This window comes from Scyliorhinus torazame, chromosome 18 (genome assembly GCF_047496885.1).
Source record: "Scyliorhinus torazame isolate Kashiwa2021f chromosome 18, sScyTor2.1, whole genome shotgun sequence".
In the NCBI taxonomy this organism is placed as follows: domain Eukaryota; kingdom Metazoa; phylum Chordata; class Chondrichthyes; order Carcharhiniformes; family Scyliorhinidae; genus Scyliorhinus; species Scyliorhinus torazame.
The window spans coordinates 27,652,990-27,672,141 of record NC_092724.1 but is presented as its reverse complement, the minus strand read 5'-3'; the positions used below and the strand labels follow the sequence as shown (position 1 = coordinate 27,672,141).

Below are 19,152 nucleotides of genomic sequence, written 5' to 3'. Positions count from 1 at the left end.
CATCCTTTGCGTAGTCTAACCTGGTCTATAAGTTTCAAGTGCGTCTCTTGTAACATAACCACGTCTGCCTTAAGTTTCTTAAGGTGTGCGAGTACTCGTGCCCTCTTTATCGGCCCGTTCAGCCCTCTCACATTCCACGTGATCAACCGGGTTGGGGGGCTTTTTACCCCCCCCCCCCTTGTCGATTAGCCATCCCCTTTTTCCAGCTCCTCACCCGGTTATATTTCTTAATTCTAACCAAACAGATTCTTTAACCCTTTAACAACATTGTCCCTCTCCAATGCAGAAATGCTCAGTGATCAATGTTATCAGCTTCCCCCATTACCTTCCTGAATACTTTGTAGTCAGCAGTATTATTGTGCTCAATCCACCTTATTTAGAACAAAATCTTCCTTTGGTGTAATTTATATCATTAGCTGTCTTTTTTGAATTAAAAATCTTCCACACAAGGGGCAGTATTTCATGTGTTCTAATGTACAAAATTGTGAAATGGAAAAAGTGGCTGGGGATTGTCGCTTCCTTTTGAGCGCCTCAAGGCCACAGAGGGAGGCTGTTTAGCGCAGGGCCAAATCGCTGGCTTCGAAAGCAGACCAAGGTAGGCCAGCAGCACGGTACAATTCCCGTAACAGCCTCCCCGAACAGGCGCCGGAATGTGGCGACTAGGGCTTTTCACAGTAACTTCATTTGAAGCCTACTTGTGACAATAAGCGATTTTCATTTCATTGTTAGATTCGAGGTGAGGTACCCTCAATAATGACGCTTAGAGATTAAACTGTAAAGAAGGCTTATTAGACTAATAACTATGCTAGAGCTAGAGACGAGAGCTGACTGTTACACAGCCATGAGGCAGCCCTTTATGTATGGCTCCCAGATGGGCGGAGCCAGAGGCGGAGTCCCCAGGGTTCCAAGCCCGGTCTTAAAGGGGACATCACCTTACATGATGATAAGGCAGTAACCGTTCATCACACGAGGTAAGTAGCCACACAGTAGTTTAGAGCACAGAAGTTTATCACTCGATAAAGTCAAACGCCACCACTTCCCGGAGGGTCTCCTTCCCCGCCCCGCACCCAGGTTGGGGTTTTTATATGAGAGGGGCTGCTCCTGTTGAGGGAGAACCCTTCCCCGTTACCGGGGATGTTCGTATTCTCCGGAGGGCACGGGAAACCTGATGGTTCCTATCCCGAAACATTCTGGTTTTGAATGTCTGAACCGTCCGTTGGGCCAGGCTATTAGACGATGGATGGTATGGCACCGTTCGGATGTGTTTAATACCGTTCGACTTCATGAATGCCTGAAATTCTCCACTGGTAAAGGGGGTAGAATTATCGGAGACCAGGACCTCTGGGAGCATACAGAAACTTTGCTGGAGTTTTCCTACATTTGCACAAAAAGTCATAGAGGACATACGATGACCTTCTAACAGTATTGAGTGGGCATTGATCATAATAAGGACCAACAACGGTCCCGCAGAATCCACCAGTACCCATGGTCTTCCTGGACATTCCCATGGGTGCAAAGAGGCCGAAGGTGGGAGCTTCTGGTCCTCCTGGCACAAGGAGCATCACTTCACCAGATTCTCGATGTCTGCATTGAGCCGAGCCACAGACACATAGCTCCTTGTGAGCATTTTCATCTTGGTCACCCTGGGGTGTCCATTGTGTAATTCCGTTAGGGTGGTGCTGACCTGGGCGGGGGACGGGGATGGGGGGGGGACTCCTTGGGCTCCTCGCAGGATGATGCCATCTTCTACACTCAGTTCTTGTTGTTTAGTGAGGAAGGGCTTCATGTCATCCGTGGGGTGTCCTTGGATAATCAAATCCATCCAAGAAACCACAGGCCTGCTACATGCGAGAGCAGAGATCATAAATCAGAAGTGGAATTAACTGTAATCTATAAAAGTACACTAGCGTTATCTGCATCCAACCCCTTCGTGTGTTTATGTATGTGTGTGTGTTTGCATGTGTGAAACCAAGTGTGTGATGTTGCATTAATTTGGGGTGAGTGTGCGAGAATAAATAACCCTCTTTAATTTAAAGTCACGAAAGCATACTGCTGAATTATTAATTGGAATACACACTTCAAGGGTAAGAAGAGACAGAACTTTGTGACAATAAGCGATTTTCATTTCATTTCTTTCCACAAGAAACATACTGATCGTGTACAGTCGAGAGAAAATACATTCTGCCTGTGACACCACTTTGTTCTCCATGTGGTTGACAGATTATCATGGATACAAATAAACCTGAAAAACTGAACTAAAGGCAAATTTGAAAAGGTTTGGACTCAAGTAATTTAGTACAACTGCGTTACAGAGTCCAATGTGCAGAACACAGCACAAAGTTCTGACAGAATTACAGAATTATGAGAATGAAATGACATCCAATGTAAAATGCTCCCACTCGACAGTGCAGCAATATTGCCATTTTTGAGAATTATTTTGCGATGTCCTCTCCCAGGTCACAGACCTCACGACCCTGTTGAACAAGAAACAATGCAGGCTGTTAAAGGCAAATAAAAGTACATGCAATAATTTCCTCCAGGAAGGGCTGTCCAGTTTAACACTCCTTCAGGTTTTAATGCAAGGAGATCCACAGTTGTTTCTCCACAGTGGAAGTGTGATATAGCTGGGCTCTCCTGTACTGAAAGAAGTCTGGGGGGAGAGGAAGGGGGAGGTGAGGTTCCCGCTCCCATTATTGGGGGGGTAATGGTGGGAGGTGAGGGGGATTGCGCTGGGGACATAACATAGCTTCTGTGCTGGCAGGGTTTCTCCAATCAATTGCCCACTCCCCGCCAATGAAGTAATGGGAATCAGTAACAATTTATATATGATTATCAGGCCTTTCACCTGATACAGCCCCCCCCCCCACATGTTAAATTGTCCATTTAAGTCAGCGCGATGACGCGTCACCATGAATCACAAGAGGGCCCCCCACCCCGCACAATGTACACCTGGCAAGCAGAACCCACTGGAGGTGCACAGGTAAGTACAGTTCCCAGAGGGAGAGGGTCATGCCCAAGCAGTACCCTGGTAATGCCCACTAGGCACTGCCCAGACAGTGGCAGTGTTCAATGCTGGGGGAAAATCAGGGGTGGGGTCTGTTCCATGGGGGGGGGGGGGGGGTTCCATTGGGGAGGGGAGGGGTGTTTGTGTGGGGATTGGGCAATTCCGTGGGTGAGGTGCCGAGGGGGTTCTTTGGAGGGGGGCGGGGAGGAGGGAGTTCTGTGCTGGTGGGGAGATACATACGGTGGGGGGGGGGGGGGGGGAGAGGGAGTTCTGTGGTGGCGGGGGGAGATACATATGGTGGGGGGGGGAAGAGGGAGTTCTGTGGTGGTGGGGGGAGATATGTACGGTGGGGTGGGGGGAGAGGGAGTTCTGTGGTGGTGGGGGGAGATACGTATGGTGGGGGGCGAGGGAGTTCTGTGGTGGTGGGGGGAGATATGTATGGTGGGGGGGAGAGGGAGTTCTGTGGTGGTGGGGGGAAGATACGTATGGTGGGGGGAGAGGGAGTTCTGTGGTGGTGGGGGGAGATACGTATGGTAGGGGGGGGGCAAGAGGGAGTTCTGTGTGGTGGGGGGAGATAAGTATGGTGGGGTGGTGGAGAGGGAGTTCTGTGGTGGTGGGGGAGATATGTATGGTAGGGGGGGAAGAGGGAGTTCTGTGGTGGTGGGGGAGATACGTATGGTAGGGGGGGGGGAAGAGGGAGTTCTGTGGTGGTGGGGGAGATATGTATGGTGGGGGGGAGAGGTAGTTCTGTGGTGGTGGGGGCAGATACGTATGGTGGGGGGGAGAGGGAGTTCTGTGGTGGTGGGGGGAGATATGTACGGTGGGGTGGGGAGAGGGGCGTTCTGTGGTGGTGGGGGGGAGATATGTACAGTGGGGTGGGGGGAGAGGGAGTTCTGTGGTGGTGGGGGAGATACGTATGGTACGGGGGGGTCGATCCACAGGGGAGGGGGGAGTTATGGGGGAGGTACTGAGGGATTCCATGCAGTGGGGGGAGGGAAATCCGTCGGCAGGGAGAGGGAGGGGGGGTTCTGTGAGGTGGGGAAGTTCCATGAGGGGCCATGTTTCAATTTTAGTTTTTTAAAAATCAGGTCACGCAGAGCCCAACCCACCAGCGTGACTTTGTAGGAGCCGCCTCTTTCCCTTCTTTCTCCACGAGTTTAAAAATACGGCAGGAATACCCTGTCGGGCTATCCTCCACATTTCCACTTGAGATAACCAGCCAAAGCCAAATCTCCATTCACTGCAGCGAGGGGTGGAGGCATCCCGCTGTCATGATCCATTGATGGAGTAGGTTTGAGATATTGAATAGTCGTTTCCCAAGTCGTTTTCATGTGTGTGGGATTTTCCTTCCCACTGGCGGGATCTTACATTCCGTTGAGGGTGACGTCCCCTGCCCACCTCTACTCCCAACTCTGCAGGCTGGAACAGCCACATTCTGCCCCCCATTCTATCATCATAGAATTTACAGTGCAGAAGGAGGCCATTCAGCCCATCGAGTCTGCACCGGCTCCTGGAAAGAGCACCCCACCCAAGGTCCACACCTCCACCCTATCCCCACAACCCAGCAACCCCACCCCAACACTAAGGGCAATTTTGGACACCAATGGCAATTTCTCATGGCCAATCCACCTAATCTGCACATCTTTGGACTGTGGAGGAAACCAGAGCACCCGGAGGAAACCCACGCACACACGGGAGGATGTGCAGACTTCCCACAGACTGTGACCCAAGCTGGAATCGAACCTGGGACTCTGGAGCTGTGAAGCAATTGTGCTAACCACTGTGCTACCGTGCTGCCCCAACACTGCTGCTGGAACAGCCACTGATCCTGCCCCCATTCCCAATCCTGCAGCTGTAACAGCCACATTCCTGCTCCGATTCCAAACCTGCAGCTGTAACAGCCACGTTCCTGCTCCATTCCCAACCCAGCAGCTGTAACAGCCACATTCCTACCCCTATTCCCAACCCTGCAGCTGGAACAGCCACGTTCCTGCCCCATTCCCAACCCTGCAGCTGGAACAGCCACATTCCTGCCCCCTTTCCCAACCCTGCAGCTGTAACAGCCATGTTCCTGCCCCCTTTTGCAACCCTGCAACTGTAACAGCCACGTTCCTGCCCCATTCCAACCCTGCAGCTGGAACAGGCACATTCCTGCCCCCATTCCCAACCCTGCAGCTGTAACAGCCACGTTCCTGCCCCCATTCCCAACCCTGCAGCTGTAACAGCCACGTTCCTGCCCCTTCCAAACCCTGCAGCTGGAACAGCCACATTCCTGCCCCCTTTCCCAACCCTACAGCTGTAACAACCACGTTCCTGCCCCCATCGCAACCCTGCAGCTGTAACAGCCACGTTCCTGCCCCCTTTCCCAACCCTGCAGCTGTAACAACCACGTTCCTGCCCCATCGCAAACCTGCAGCTGTAACAGCCACGTTCCTGCCCACTTTCGCAACCCTGCAACTGTAACAGCCACGTTCCTGCCCCCTTTCCCAACCCTGCAGCTGTAACAGCCATGATCCTGCCCCCATTCCCAACCCTGCAGCTGGAACAGCCACGTTCCTGCCCCCTTTCCCAACCCTGCAGCTGTAACAGTCATGATCCTGCCCCCATCGCAAACCCTGCAGCTGTAACAGCAACGTTCCTGCCCCCTTTCCCAACCCTGCAGCTGTAACAGCCACGTTCCTGCCCCCTTTCCACACCCTGCAGCTCTAACAGTCATTTTCCTGCCTCCACTCTCAACTCTGTCTTCAGGTAAGTAAAGGTTCGCTGAACTGCCTCTCAATTTACTCCCTCCGTTGTGCCTGGACTGGTCTGCTCCTGCCTCCTCTCCCGACTCCGTGCCTTCAGCTATGTGTTAGAAAGTGAATCACCAGAACTCAGCCCCACCGCGGTTCAGGTGAAGACAATCCAATAGTACGGCTGCCACTTACCCCAGTACTGGTGCCAGTGCTACACCAATTGCAACCCATTTCTCCAACACCAATCTTTGAGCCACTCATTCATTTCACTAATCTTCTTTACCTTACTCCAATTTTCTCGAGGATACCCTAATAATCCAGAGATGATTACCTTTGAGGTTCTGCTTTTTAATTTAGCGCTAGCTGCTCAAAATCCCGGAGCAGAATCTATTTTCTAGTCCCATCAATGTCTTGGTACCTACAAGCATTGGATCATCTCCCTCCACCTCTCAGTTCTTCTCCCTCCCGAAGCAGATGTCTTGAGCCCTCCTTCGGGACTCTCACCCTTGGCTGCAGAGAACTGTGTCTATCTCCCTGACTACTTTTCCTACTACCACTACCCTCCTGTTTACTCTCCCCTACCTGTGTAGCTTCCTGGTGCTTCGACCAGATTGTTCATCCACACGACAGCCTCCGCTATCATCTGCACAAACTGAAAGAACCTCAAATCTGTTGGACAATTGCAAGGGCTGAGGCACCATCACTTCCACCTTGATTCCCATACCTGACTACTCGCAGTCAAACCTTTCCGTCCCTTACCCAGGACCAGATCAGAAGACCCTAGCCTAAGCATGGTGTCACAGTGATCAGCACTCCTGCCTCACAATGCCAGGGACCGGGGTTCGATTCCCAACTTGAGTGGCTGTCTGTTTGGAGTTTGCACGTTCTCCCCCGTGTCTGCGTGGGCTTCCTCAGGGTGCTCCGGTTTCCTCCCACAGTCCAAAGGTGTGTTGGTTAAGTGGATTGGCCGTGGTAAATTGCCCCTTAGTTTCCAAAGGTGTGCAGGTTACAGGAATTGGGCAGGGGAGTGGGCCTAGGGTGCTCTTTGAGAGGGTTGGTGCAGTGTCAGTGGGCTGAATGGCCTCCTTCTGCATTGTAAGGGTTCTAAGAAGTGCAGCTTCCAGAGCCAAGTGTCCCGGTATCTTTCCCCCTCCCCATCGTCCTCCAGCCATTGAGTCTAAATTGAAGTTCCTCATGTCGCAGACTCTTCCTGCCGGTGTGGTTGCCATGGATCACATTGACACCAATTAACCCCAGAGAGTGCAGCTGCAACACATCACCTGCCCTTTATTGAGTTTTAATTAGCTAATTAATTATTTTCTTAATGCCTCTCTTCACCACCGCTCAATCTACTAATTTAAACCTTGGTGATGCAATAAACCATAACACTTCAAAATAATACAGTCTCTTACTTCCCTTCTGTTTGCATGTCTTAATTAATTATAAAGTAGCTACTTAAAAAGTACCCCCCCCCCCACCTAATTTTTAGCTATTTACATATACACCCAAAAACAGTTACTCACCAGCCAATCAATCTATGGTTTTCCTGTGATATAACTGTTTATTTTTTTTCAAACACAGTCAGTTCCTGAAGGCTCCTGATTCTAGATGCTTCCACAAAAGTCAGGGTTCTCTCAACTCCCTGAAGGAGAAGGCCCCAAGCTGCCTCCCTGATTAGAGGTGCATCCACACAAGTCCATTCCTCTCTACTCTCTGAAGGTAAGTAAAAAGTGCCTGCTGCTATTGATGCAAGTGCCCTATGCATCGAAACCTGTTTTTCCCAAACCAATCTTTGAACCGCACATTCAAGGTAAACTTTACGCTACAATGATCACTATTCCCTAAATGTTCTCCTACTGACACTTGGATCCACTTGGCCCAGCTCATTCCCAAGAACCAGGTCTAGCTGTATCTCCTTTCTAGTTGTAGTGGAAAACATATACTGCTGTAGAAAATGTTCCTGTAGACTGGGAGCTCTTGGGTCTTTCTGTCCTTTACAATACCACTATCCGCAGACTATATTTGGGTAACTAAAGTCCCCAATATAATTTGAAAATTCATATGTGGGATGTGGGCATGACTGGCGAGGCCAGCATTTATTGTCCACCCTGAATTGCCCTTGAACTGAATAGGTAATTTGAGGCGGGCAATTAAGAGTCAACCACATTGCCGTGGGTAAGGAGTCACAAGTAGGCCAGGCCAGGTAAAAACAGCAGATTTCCCTCCTTAAAGGAGATTCAGATGATTTTTAACAACAATCAACAATGGTTTCATGGTCATTGTTTAAAATTTTAACTAGCCCAGTGACAATATCACTATATCACAATCACCCCCAACCCTCCAGACAGATTTTGCACCTTTCTCTAATTTCTTTTCTGACTAATTGGTGGTCTATAAATTACACCGAGTGATGAAATTACACTTTCTTTGTTCCTCAGCTCCAGCCAAATTGATTCTGTCTTTGACCCCTCTGGGACATCCCCTTTCTCCAGCACAGCAATGTTCTTCTCAATCAACATGGCCACCCTCTTCCTTTTCTTCCTTTCCTATCGTGGAAGAGCTGGGTTCCCAAAGACTGCCGACCACAAACTTGTAACAAACAATAGTTTATTCACTAGCTGAGCGACTGTTCCATGTTGGTGCTGTGCCGTGCTCCGGGGAGAAATCCCGCACTCCCATCACCCGACCTCTTAAGTAATCGTGTCGACTAGTTCCCTGCATAGTCCTGGAACCCTGTTTTTGGTCACATGCCCTGAGTGTGTGATTGTACCGGTTGGCTGTGCTCTAGATGTTCTCCGGCTGGTGTCCTCAGTGTGGACCACCTGGAATGCTCCATAGGGATGCCAAGTGGCTGCAGGACTTGTTGTGTAGGGCCTCTGGAGGGCCTCCATTTACACTGATTCAGGGGGCCTATGCTGTAGACTGAATGGCTGGGGTACTGTGGCTTCTGCTGGTTTTGAAACCTGTAGTAGGTGACTTGGAATTCATAGATCGTCAAGGCTGAGTGAGGGCATTGGTCAAGTACTGCTGCTTACCATGTTTGTGGACGACACTGAGTTAGTAGCATTGTAGATGTGGCATTATGCGCTGCAGTGGTACAGACGCAGTGTGGAGAGGCTTCTTTAAGGTAGTTTGAGTGGTTGATGATCTGTTTCAACAGTTGCAGGACGACCATATGTGGAGTCAGACGACTTCTGTCAGGCGAAAACTAAAGCAAGAAGCCCCTTTTCGATCTGTGCATAATGGGTATCCGTGTCAGTGAGGGCCCTTGATGCAAAAGGCCTGTCATTTTGGATGCAGACTTTGCCAAGTCTATGCTGGGAAGTGTCTGCTGATATAAGTACAGGTGCTCGAACGTCAAAGTATTGTAACGGCGGTGGGGCCGAGCGTGCTTGTTTGAGTCTGTTGAAGACCCGCTGTATGATGTTCCGACCAACAGCATTTGACATCTTGTTGGAAGAGGTCCAGTGACCTCACATTAACTTAGGCTGAACTTCGAAAGATCATTTCTCACACCAAAGAAGTGCTGTAAAGCGTGCTTGCCCACGGGGATGTCCATCTGTTGTTTTGACTGGATCTGGCTTCACTACATCGGCTGTGAGTAAGTGGCCCACATACTGAGCCCGGTTGATCCTGGATATGCATTTAGCAGAGTTAAGCTTCAGCAGTATGGTCCTGATTTTGTCTAGGACGAGACGAAGACAGACATCATGGGCGGGATCTCCGACCCCCCGCCGGGTCGGAGAATCGCCGGGGGCTGGCGTGAATCCCGCCCCCGCTGGTTGCCGAATTCTCCGGCACTGGATATTCGGCGGGGGCGGGAATCGCGGCATGCCGGTCGGCGAGACACCCCCCCCCCCCCCCCCCTTCCCACCGCCCCCGGCCTAGCCCCTCAAGGTGAGGGCTTGGCCCCTAAAGGTGCGGAGAAATCCGCACCTTTGGGGCGGCCCGACACCGGAGTGGTTCCCGCCACTCCTTCTCGCCAGGACCCCCCCCACCCCGCCGGGTAGGGGTGAATCCCAGCCCAAGTTATTGGAGTACGACCCCCAAACCAGAATGTCACCAACAATGATTTTGCAGGGTTGGTCTGCAGAGAGTTGCTCCATGCACCGCTGGAGGATCTCGCTGCCAGTGGAGATCCCATAAGGCATATGAAGAAAACAATATCTGCCTACTGGAGACATGAATGTTAAGTTTGGAAGAACCCGTATTTCACATCCAGGATGCTGAGAACCTTGGTGTTAGACATGTCTGCATTTAGCAGAGTTAGACCTGTTCCGCTGTCTTCATAGGGTGAGGAGGTCTATGCAGAGCCTTATTCAAGTTCACTGGGTCAATGCAAATACTGACCGTCCCATTGCTGAAACCCATTCTGCGGCCTGGTCTACAGGAGCTATGATACCCGCTGTCATCCCCCGGTACAGCTCAATGGCTACTTTCTGCTTCATGGTTATTGGTGATCTTCTCGGACTGTTGGTGGTACCAAGTCATCTAATCTCGCCTGGAAATTTCCGGTAGCTCACGAATGACACAGTTGAAGAGGTTTTTGAACCCTATAATTTCTGGGGCTTGGAGTTGCAGAGGATATACCACTGGACCGGGTTAGAAGAGCCCCAGTGTGATGTTGTTGCAAAGAACTGGCAGTGGCCTTCCATTCTGGTCAACTGTATGAACCTTGAAATTGCCCTGTGTGCAATGGAGAGTGGCCGCGCCTTCTGTGTGGATGATTTATACACCATAGGCCACGGGGTTCACCTGGGTATTAGGGTCCTGTGCTAAATATGGGTCTAGTTCCCATAACATTCGACTGGGCAACACATTACACTTTGCTCCTGTGTCTACCTTTACCTTCAGTTTAGCGTTGCTGTAAATCATGTTCAGGGTGGTGAAGATCTCTCCCTTCTCTGTGACGTGTGTCGACACTCTCACAGTTAGAGTGTTGTCGGAGCCTCAGTGGTTTGATTGCTCTGACCGAGATCCATTCACTTTGCTGACGCTCCTAACCTTGGAGGAGACCTGGCTGCAGGGTGGCTCTTGTCAAAAGAAAGCTGCTGTGACTTTGATCTGCAGAATTTTGCAAAGTGACTCCACTTTTCACACTTGTTGCAGCATTTATCATCAGTTTATCATACGTCAAACATGCTGCTACACCTCCGGGACTGCAGCGGTTCAAGAAGGTAACTCACCACCACCATCTGAAGGTCAACTAGGGATGGGCAATAAATGCTGGCCTAACCAGCGACGCCCACATCCCGTAAATAAATTTCTAAAAAATGTAAATGCTCTGTTCTCAGGGTGATGGCCACCACAGTTGGAGCAGGGCGTGCCCTGCACTGCAAAAACTTCAGTTTCCTGCCTGAACTCCTGGCTTTTCCCTGACTGTTTGTCAAGCATGCAAATCCTTGTTTGTAGTGTTAAATCTTTCTCTCTCAGGGGCTGCTTGCAAACTAGGTCGCTGTGGACCCCGTAAACAATTCAATCCCTGACTAACTCATCAGGAAAAAGTGCCAAATGCACATTTCTTTACGCAGTTTTTTGAAGTGCATGATTCTATCAATTCCAGAGTTTAACATGTGCCTGGTACGTGTTATGTTCACTGCTGGCAGGCAAACATTCTTAAACGTTTTTAGAATTATTTTGGGGTCCTCTTTCTCCTCCTCCATTTGAAACACTAAAGACTCAAACTTGGGCGGCACGGTAGCACAGTGGTCAGCACTGTTCCTTTATAGCTCCAGGGTCCCTGGTTCAATTCCCGGCTTGGGTCACTGTCTGTGCGGAATCTGTACGTTCTCCTCATGCCTGCGTGGGTTTGCTCCCACAGTCCAAAGATGTGCAGGATAGGTGGATTGCCCATGCTAAATTGCCCTTAGGTTAGGTGGGGTTACTGGTTTACGGGGATATGGTGGAGCTGTGGGCTTAAGTGGGGTGCTCTTTCCAAGAGCTGGTGCAGACTCGATGGGCCCAATGGCCTCCTTCTGCACTGCATGTAGATTCTATCACTGTAGATGGCCTCAGAACCAGGTAGATTTAGTAAGGTGTACGCTTGTACCTTTTTTGATTTATCTGATAATCCAGCACCGCAGTGTACACGCCACTCACTTTCAAACTTGGCCCAGTTGACTGCAATATTTTCATCAAATGCGAGCAGGTCGATGTGGCAAAACCCACGTGCTATACTGCGCTTCACCACGGGCTATACTGCGCTTCACCACGTGCTATACTGCGCTTCACAATTTGGTGCTAATGCTTTTGACATTCTGAAAACCATGCTTTTGTCCTTTGACACCACCAATCTCACCTTTTCATCTGCATTTGGAAAGTTAAATTAAACTATACAGAATGTACTATATTTCTCTCTCCTGTTATTTACAGTCAAACATTACCAGCACCAACTCCTGACACCATGTGGAAGTGCTGGATTCCCAAAGAATGGCAACCAGAGACTTGTAACAAACAATAGTTTGTGTGGGCAGCACGGTGGCGCAGTGGTTAGCATTGCTGCCTCGCGGCAGTAGGGACCCAGGATTGATTCTGACTTTGGGTGACTGTGTGAAGTTAGCACATTCTCCCTGTGTCTGCGTGGGTTTCCTCCGGGTGCTCCGGTTTCCTCCCACGGTCCAAAGGTGTGCAGGTTAAGTGGATCGGCCATGCTGAATTGCCCCTTAGTGTCCAAAAGGTTTGTGGGGTTACATGGATGTGGCAGAAGCGGGGGCCAAGATAGGCTCGTTCGGAGGGTCGGTGCAGACTGAATGGACCCAATGGCTTCCTTGGACTGTCAGGATTCTATGATTCTATGAATAGTTTTTTAAAAGTAAATTCAGAGTACCCAATTATATTTGTTCCAATTAAGGGGCAATTTAGCGTGGCCAATCCACCTAACCTGCACATCTTTTGGGCTGTGGGGGTGAAACCCACACAGACACGGGGAGAATGTGCAAACTCCAGACGGACAGTGACCCAGAGCTGGGATTTGATCCCAGATCCTCAGCGCTGTAGTCCCAGTGCTAACCACTGAGCCACATTGCTGCCCTTGAATAGTTTATTAACCAGCTGATACTCCGACCCCAGAGCCGCACCTTCGACTGCACACTTGGCAGGTGTTTCCGGAAGGTGAGCTACTCCATGCTTGCATTCCGGGGAGAACTCCTGTGCTTCTGTCACATGACCTCTTCAGTAACTGCGTCATAGCAGCATCACGTGACCACTCGGTCTACACTAACCTGCCTAAACACATTGTACTCAGGAATATTTAACACGCAGTCCAGTCTTTCTTTGATCCAGATCTCTGTCTTAGACACAAACTCATATTCTGACCTCTAGCCCTAATTTTAATTGCTCCATCTTCGATGGCTGTGCTTTCAGTTCCTAGGCCCCAAACTCTGGAATACCTTTCAACGTCTCTCTGCCTCTTGACCTTACTGTCCTTTCAATGGCCATAGCAGGAAATTCACTGGAGGCAATTGATGGACAACGTAAAATGACTTGAATTTCAGTTCTTCGGTGTAGGCAGAAGCATTGAGAATGTTTGGAGGGGGGTTCCTCCCCACCAAAAACGCTGCTGAACGCATTGGGCAAATGGGAATCTCATCCCACCTGCTCTTCCAACAGTGTCACAGATCGGAAAACTATCTCACGCCATAATATTGGGACACAGTTCATTGAGGGCACCCAACGGCAAGAGGAGGCCCGGAAAAGGATCGCGAGAAAGGAATACCAGCGATCTAGAGTGCAAGGACGGATCCCACCTTCCGGGAACACCTGACAAGTGTGCAGTCGAAGGTGCGGCTCTGGGGTCAGGCCCATAAGCCACGCAAGGACTCACAGAACCCGTGACCAGCAACACGGAGCTTCGTAGGTGGACAATCATGCTCATTAGCCAGTGATCGGCAAAGAAGAAGATTTTAATTCCAATGTTTACTCGATTGTTTTATCACTTCCAATTTAGTACTGGAAATAATTTTAGATTGAATTTTGGCTCCATCTCCAATTCCAATCTTAATTTGACTTCGTAAGAAATTTAGTCCAAATTTTATTCTGTCAAAAGTGCAACTTTATTCGACAAGTGTTGATATATTTTAGTTGATGGAAAAACCGCAAATATCAAAAAGATTTTTTTAAACTTTCGAATTTGTTAGATGGCCCCTGATCTGCAGTTTATTTTCAGCATTGTTTTGTTAATGATTTTCACTTAATTCCCTTGCACTGTGGACAACATGTGGGTCAGAACCTTCCTTCTCACTCACACCTTCTCACTCACAATGTAAGTCTTGCACACCAGGTTAAAGAGGTCAGTTTCAGCTTGATGTTGGAGATCCTCAGAATGTTCCTGTGCAAAGACAAACCCCAGTCCCGGTTATCACACAATAATAACATAGAAAGTATGAGCAGCAGGAGGCCATTCAGTCCTTCGAGCCTGCTCCACCATTCATTATGATCATCCAACTCAGTAACCTGTTCCCGCTTTTCCCCCCCATATCCTTAGATATATCTAATTCCTTTGTGAAGACATTCAGGATGATTTCTCTGTTTGGGAGACTATGGGCTGGATGCTCTGTCAGTGGGATCCTCCCATTCGCTGGCAGTGTACTCATGCCTGCGGATTTCCCGATGGTATGGCAGTGCCCACAAAGGGAAACCCCATTTGCCAGTTGGCGGGACGGAGGATTTCGCACCAAAAAACGTGTGCGGCGGGATGGAGAATCCCGCCCTATGTTCTCTCGTTGGCGGAGAATTGCAACCAATTTACAACTCTCCCGGGAGTGCAAATCGGATGTAATTCCAGACGAACCCCAGCCTAGGGACAATGTGGCGTGCTAACCCACCAGGCCGATTCACAAATCGAGGCAGCACGGTAGCATAGTGATTAGCACAGTTGCTTCACAGCTCCAGGGTCCCAGGTTCAATTCCTGCCTTGGGTCTGTGCGGAGTCTGCACGTTCTCTCCATGTCTGTGTGGATTTCCTCTGGGTACTTCGGTTTCCTCCCACAAGTCTCAAAAAACGTGCTATTGGGTAATTTGGATATTCTGAATTCTCCCTCTGTGTTCTCAAACAGGCACCGAATGTGGTGACTAGGGACTTTTCACAGTAACTTCAATGTAAGCCTACTTGTGACAATAAAGATTATTATTATTATAGTGAGGGAACATCTCTCTCGGCTTTGCTAGAAGAAAAGCCAGAGCATAGAGTAATGGTTAAGAAAACAAGTGCAGCGATCTGGGGCGAGATTCTCCCCTACCCGGCGGGGCGGGGGTCCCGGCGGGATGGAGTGGCATGAACCACTCCGGTGTCGGGCCGCCCCAAAGGTGCGGATTTCTCTGCACCTTAGGGGCCAAGCCCTCACCTTTAGGGGCTACACCCGCGCCGGAGTGGTTGCCGTCCCGCCGGCTGGCGTGGAAGACCTTTGGCACCATGCCAGCCGGGGCCGAAGGGACTCCGCCAGCCAGCGGAAGTCCGTGCATGCGCAGGAGTGTCAGCGCCTGCTGACGTCATCCCCGCACATGTGCGGGGGGGGTCACCTCCGTGTCGGCCATCGCGGAGGCTATGGCCGAGGAGGAGGTGGAAGAGTGCCCCCACGGCACAGGCCCGCCTGTGGATTGGTGGGCCCCGATCACGGGCCAGGCCACAGTGGGGGCACCCCCCAGGGTCAGATCGCCCCGCGCCCCCCCCCCCCAGGACCCGGGAGCCCACTCGCGCCGCCTGGTCTCGCCAGTAAGGTTTAATTCATGCCGGCGGGACCAGCATTACAGCAGCGGGTCTTTGGCCCATCGCGGGGCGGAGAATCGCCGTGGGGGGGCCCGCCAACCGGCGCGCCGCGATTCCCCCCTCCGCTGAATCTCCGGTCCCGGAGAATTCCGCGGCTGGCGGGGGCGGGATTCACACCACCCCCGGCGATTCTCCGACCTGGCAGCGGGTCAGAGTATCCTGCCCCTGAAGAGCAACTAGTTAAGGAAACCATAGAAATGAAGAGAAGTTTCCAAGAAGTCTAAGGTTGAAGGTACTAAAAGAGAGCATGTTCAGTCAAGGCAGACAAAGCTGAGAAGAAGGCTGAGATGCCAGAAAGATATATGAAATGATTTTTAAAGGTTTGTGAAATGTTACTACAGCCTGTGGAACGGGAGTTGAAATTACTATGGAAATAGGTGGCTGGATATGGAGATTATGTAAAACAGTCAAAAGAAATAAATCATAAAGGGGGTAGTCCTGGACTGGATTCGCTGTAAAAAAAATGGAGTGGAAGCTTTATTTTAAAATGTCATTTTGAAAGCTTGGATTGGATTTGGAATTCAAACAACTAAGGGAAAGTACGATTATGATTTCTAAACTTGTTTTTGGGGAGTGGAGTTTGGAAACTCTCATGTGATCATCATCTGGGGGGGGGGGATTCTGAAGAGAAATCCACAAACCCTAACATGGGTTCAGAGCTGAGTGAGTGTGTGTATTTGACCACAATCATCTGTGTGCTTAAAAGAGACTTTGTGTTCATGAAACCACTGTAGATTAAGATGTAATTTTCAATTCAGGTTAATCCTAAAACATGTGTGTAATCGTTAAGCTAAGGGGAGAGTAATGTATTGTATTATAATCCAATGTTTTCATGTTGGTGTTTGTCTTGCTCTTAAAACTAATTTGGGGCTCTGTTCCTGCAGGTTTTATGAAAAACGTTTTTGAGCCACAGTGGCTGGGATCTTCCCATCCAGTTATAACGTCAACTCGGATCGTAACAAAAGTTGAGTTGTTTTAAGAGAGTGATGAAGGGACAGCACTTGATGGAAACTAATTGAATCCAGCAGAACCAAATTGCATGATGGGAACTGATACAGGGTCAGTGTCAGTAAAGTTTGGAAATGTTTCACATTTTATTATTTTGCATCCAAGGAAAGAAGGTTTTAGAAATTTTCTAGAAAGAAATGCACCAACTGTTGAGTCTTTTTGGTGAATGCGAACAAAATACTTGAATAAAATCTGATAGTGAGTCATTTAAAAAAAATATACATATTTTTATTCTCCTCCTTTTTCACATTTCCTCCCGCATTTACACCCATCAACAATAAACAATAATCAGCAACAGATATGTCAATCCCCATAGCAGTAACACCGCTCCCATCCTCCTACCAACCCCCAAATATCAGCCCGCATGTTTACATAAACAAATGACAAAAAGGAATCCGGGATTACCCATAGTCACCCTTAATCTACACAGCCCCCCCCAACTAATGTTCGATGTTATCCAGTCCTTGAAAGTGCATAATAAATAGTGCCCATGACTTGTAGAACCCCTCCGAGCTCCCCTCAGTTCGAACTTAACCTTCTCAAGGGTCAAGTATTCCAACAGGTCCCCCTGTCACGCCAGGGCACTGGGTGGAGAGGCTGCTCTCCATCCCAGCAGGATCAACCTTCGGGCGATCAACGAGGCGAAGGCAATGATATCTGCCTCCGCACCCGTTTCCAACCCTGGCTGGTCCGATACCCCAAATATGGCCTCCCGGGTCCAGTTTCACACGCACCACCTTGGAAATTACCCTAAACACCTCCTTCCAGTACTCTCCTAGCTTTGGATAGGACCAAAACATATGAACGTGATCAGCACCCCCCGCCCCCCCCCCCCCCCCCCCCCGCCCCACCCCGACCCTGCCCCCAACCCGAAGTGTTGGCGAAACTACCTCCAGATTTTCAATCAAGCTATTATTACCGGACTCCCTGAGTATTTCCCCGGTGCTATCGGGAGCGGCGCTGTTGCTAGAGCGTTCAGCCCCAACCTTATAGTGAGTCTTACTGGCTTTTAAACAACATATCTGATTCATATGAATAGCACAACAGGAAATTTACTAATGTCAATTGTTTGAGATATGTACAGTTCTCACACAAAAATATAACATCTCTTACCCCGTTGATCAGGATCCATGGGACATAATTGTGCAATGGTTCCAGTTCATTTGTCATTTGAGCATTTTGATGCATCAACTCATTTCCCTGATCCCCGTTTACACAGTCACTAATGGTATCCCACAACACGGCTGGTGCATGCGTTTGCAAACACTGTGGAGATAAATGGTTTCCCAGAATAAGACAGGTAAAGTATATTAGACGGAATCATTGTAGCCACATTGATAGCAGCAGGGTAGCACAGTGGTTAGCACTGCTGCCTCAGAGCGCCAGGGACCCGGGTTCAATTCCTTGGGTCACTGTCTGTGCCGAGTTTGCACATTCTCTCCGTGTCTGCGTGGGGTTCCTCCCACAGTCCAAAGATTTGCGGGTTAAATGGATTGGCCATGCTCGATTTCCCCTTAACGTCCAAAAATGATAGATAGGTTTACTGGGTTTCGGGGATAGGGTGGGGGAGTGGGCCGAGGTAGGTCATTGCAAACTCGATGGACCAAATGGCCTCCTTCTGCACTGTAGGGATTCTATGATGGGCGCTAACAGTTGGCTTTGTTTTAGCTGGTTCATTGCCTTTTTGTGAGCCCTTAACATTTATAGGCTTGAGTCTCGGTAATGTTACTCACCCGCTGAGCTTCAGTAAGGGCTGAGGAGGCAGATTCCATGCAGCAAATCACTGGCATATAACTTGTAGCATTCTGAAGGTAGTGCATCACGCAGCTCTGGACAAGCATAACCACATTAAATTAACATTACAAAAAATAAGTGCATTTTTGCACTACCCCATTCTGAATGTGAAATTTCTCCTTGGCAACTGGAAAATAAGATACCCTGAGACAGATTATGATAGTGAACGATTCATAAACACCCTCTCATTCAAACCAGCAGAAAAGACAATTAGAGTTATTTCAAAATGTTTTATTTTATACTTAGAAAATTAGCATTTTTTCTGAAAAAAGGGTGTCTGGATATTCACCGAAGCACAAAAGGAGGCCATTTGGCCCATTGTGTCTGCACCAGCTCACTGACTTAGTGCCTGGGTCCTTCAAATCACAGCGGCCTATACCTGCTGAAATTGGAAGAGAAAGATTCCACAATAATTCCTCACCTCAACAGTCCTGAGGGGGGAGATGATGAGCAGGGGGGGGGGGGGGGGGGGGGAAGAGAGAGCGAGGAGAAGAGAAGGGAATAGGAGCATGGAGAGAGGAGGGTATGAGGTAAAGAGGGCTAGGGCTGGAGGGTAGAGGGGCAACAGTGCTAAAGTGAGAGAGGTCCCAGTGGAAAGGGAGAGGGTCAGGAGGGGTGAGATACACAAGGTGAGCATTACCAGGTTTGTACTTCATTTTTAGATATATTGAATGCTTTTTAAAATACAATTTTGGTATGTGGGTATCACTGGCTAGACCAGCATTTATTAATTGACATTGAGAAGGTGTTGGTGAGCTGTCGTCTTCAACCACTGCTGTCCATGTGGTCTGGGTAAACATATAGTGCTGTTAGCGAGGGAGTTCAGGGATTCTGACCCGGTGACTGTG

The 19,152-nt window shown here is 49.4% G+C and overlaps 1 protein-coding gene across 1 annotated transcript in view; it reads right to left on the bottom strand.

The window, feature by feature from the left end:
• Positions 1–2,101: 2,101 nt before the first annotated feature.
• Positions 2,102–19,152, bottom strand: part of LOC140395072 (gamma-interferon-inducible lysosomal thiol reductase-like) — a 45,896-nt gene continuing 28,845 nt past the window's right edge. Inside the window, exons 4-7 of the mRNA XM_072482441.1 lie at positions 18,244–18,339; positions 17,624–17,776; positions 13,997–14,065; positions 2,102–2,474 (exon numbers count right to left, since the gene is read on the bottom strand). Of these exons, the coding sequence (XP_072338542.1) occupies positions 2,433–2,474; positions 13,997–14,065; positions 17,624–17,776; positions 18,244–18,339 (360 nt within the window). The 3' untranslated portion in view covers positions 2,102–2,432. The remainder of the gene's footprint in view (positions 2,475–13,996; positions 14,066–17,623; positions 17,777–18,243; positions 18,340–19,152) is intronic.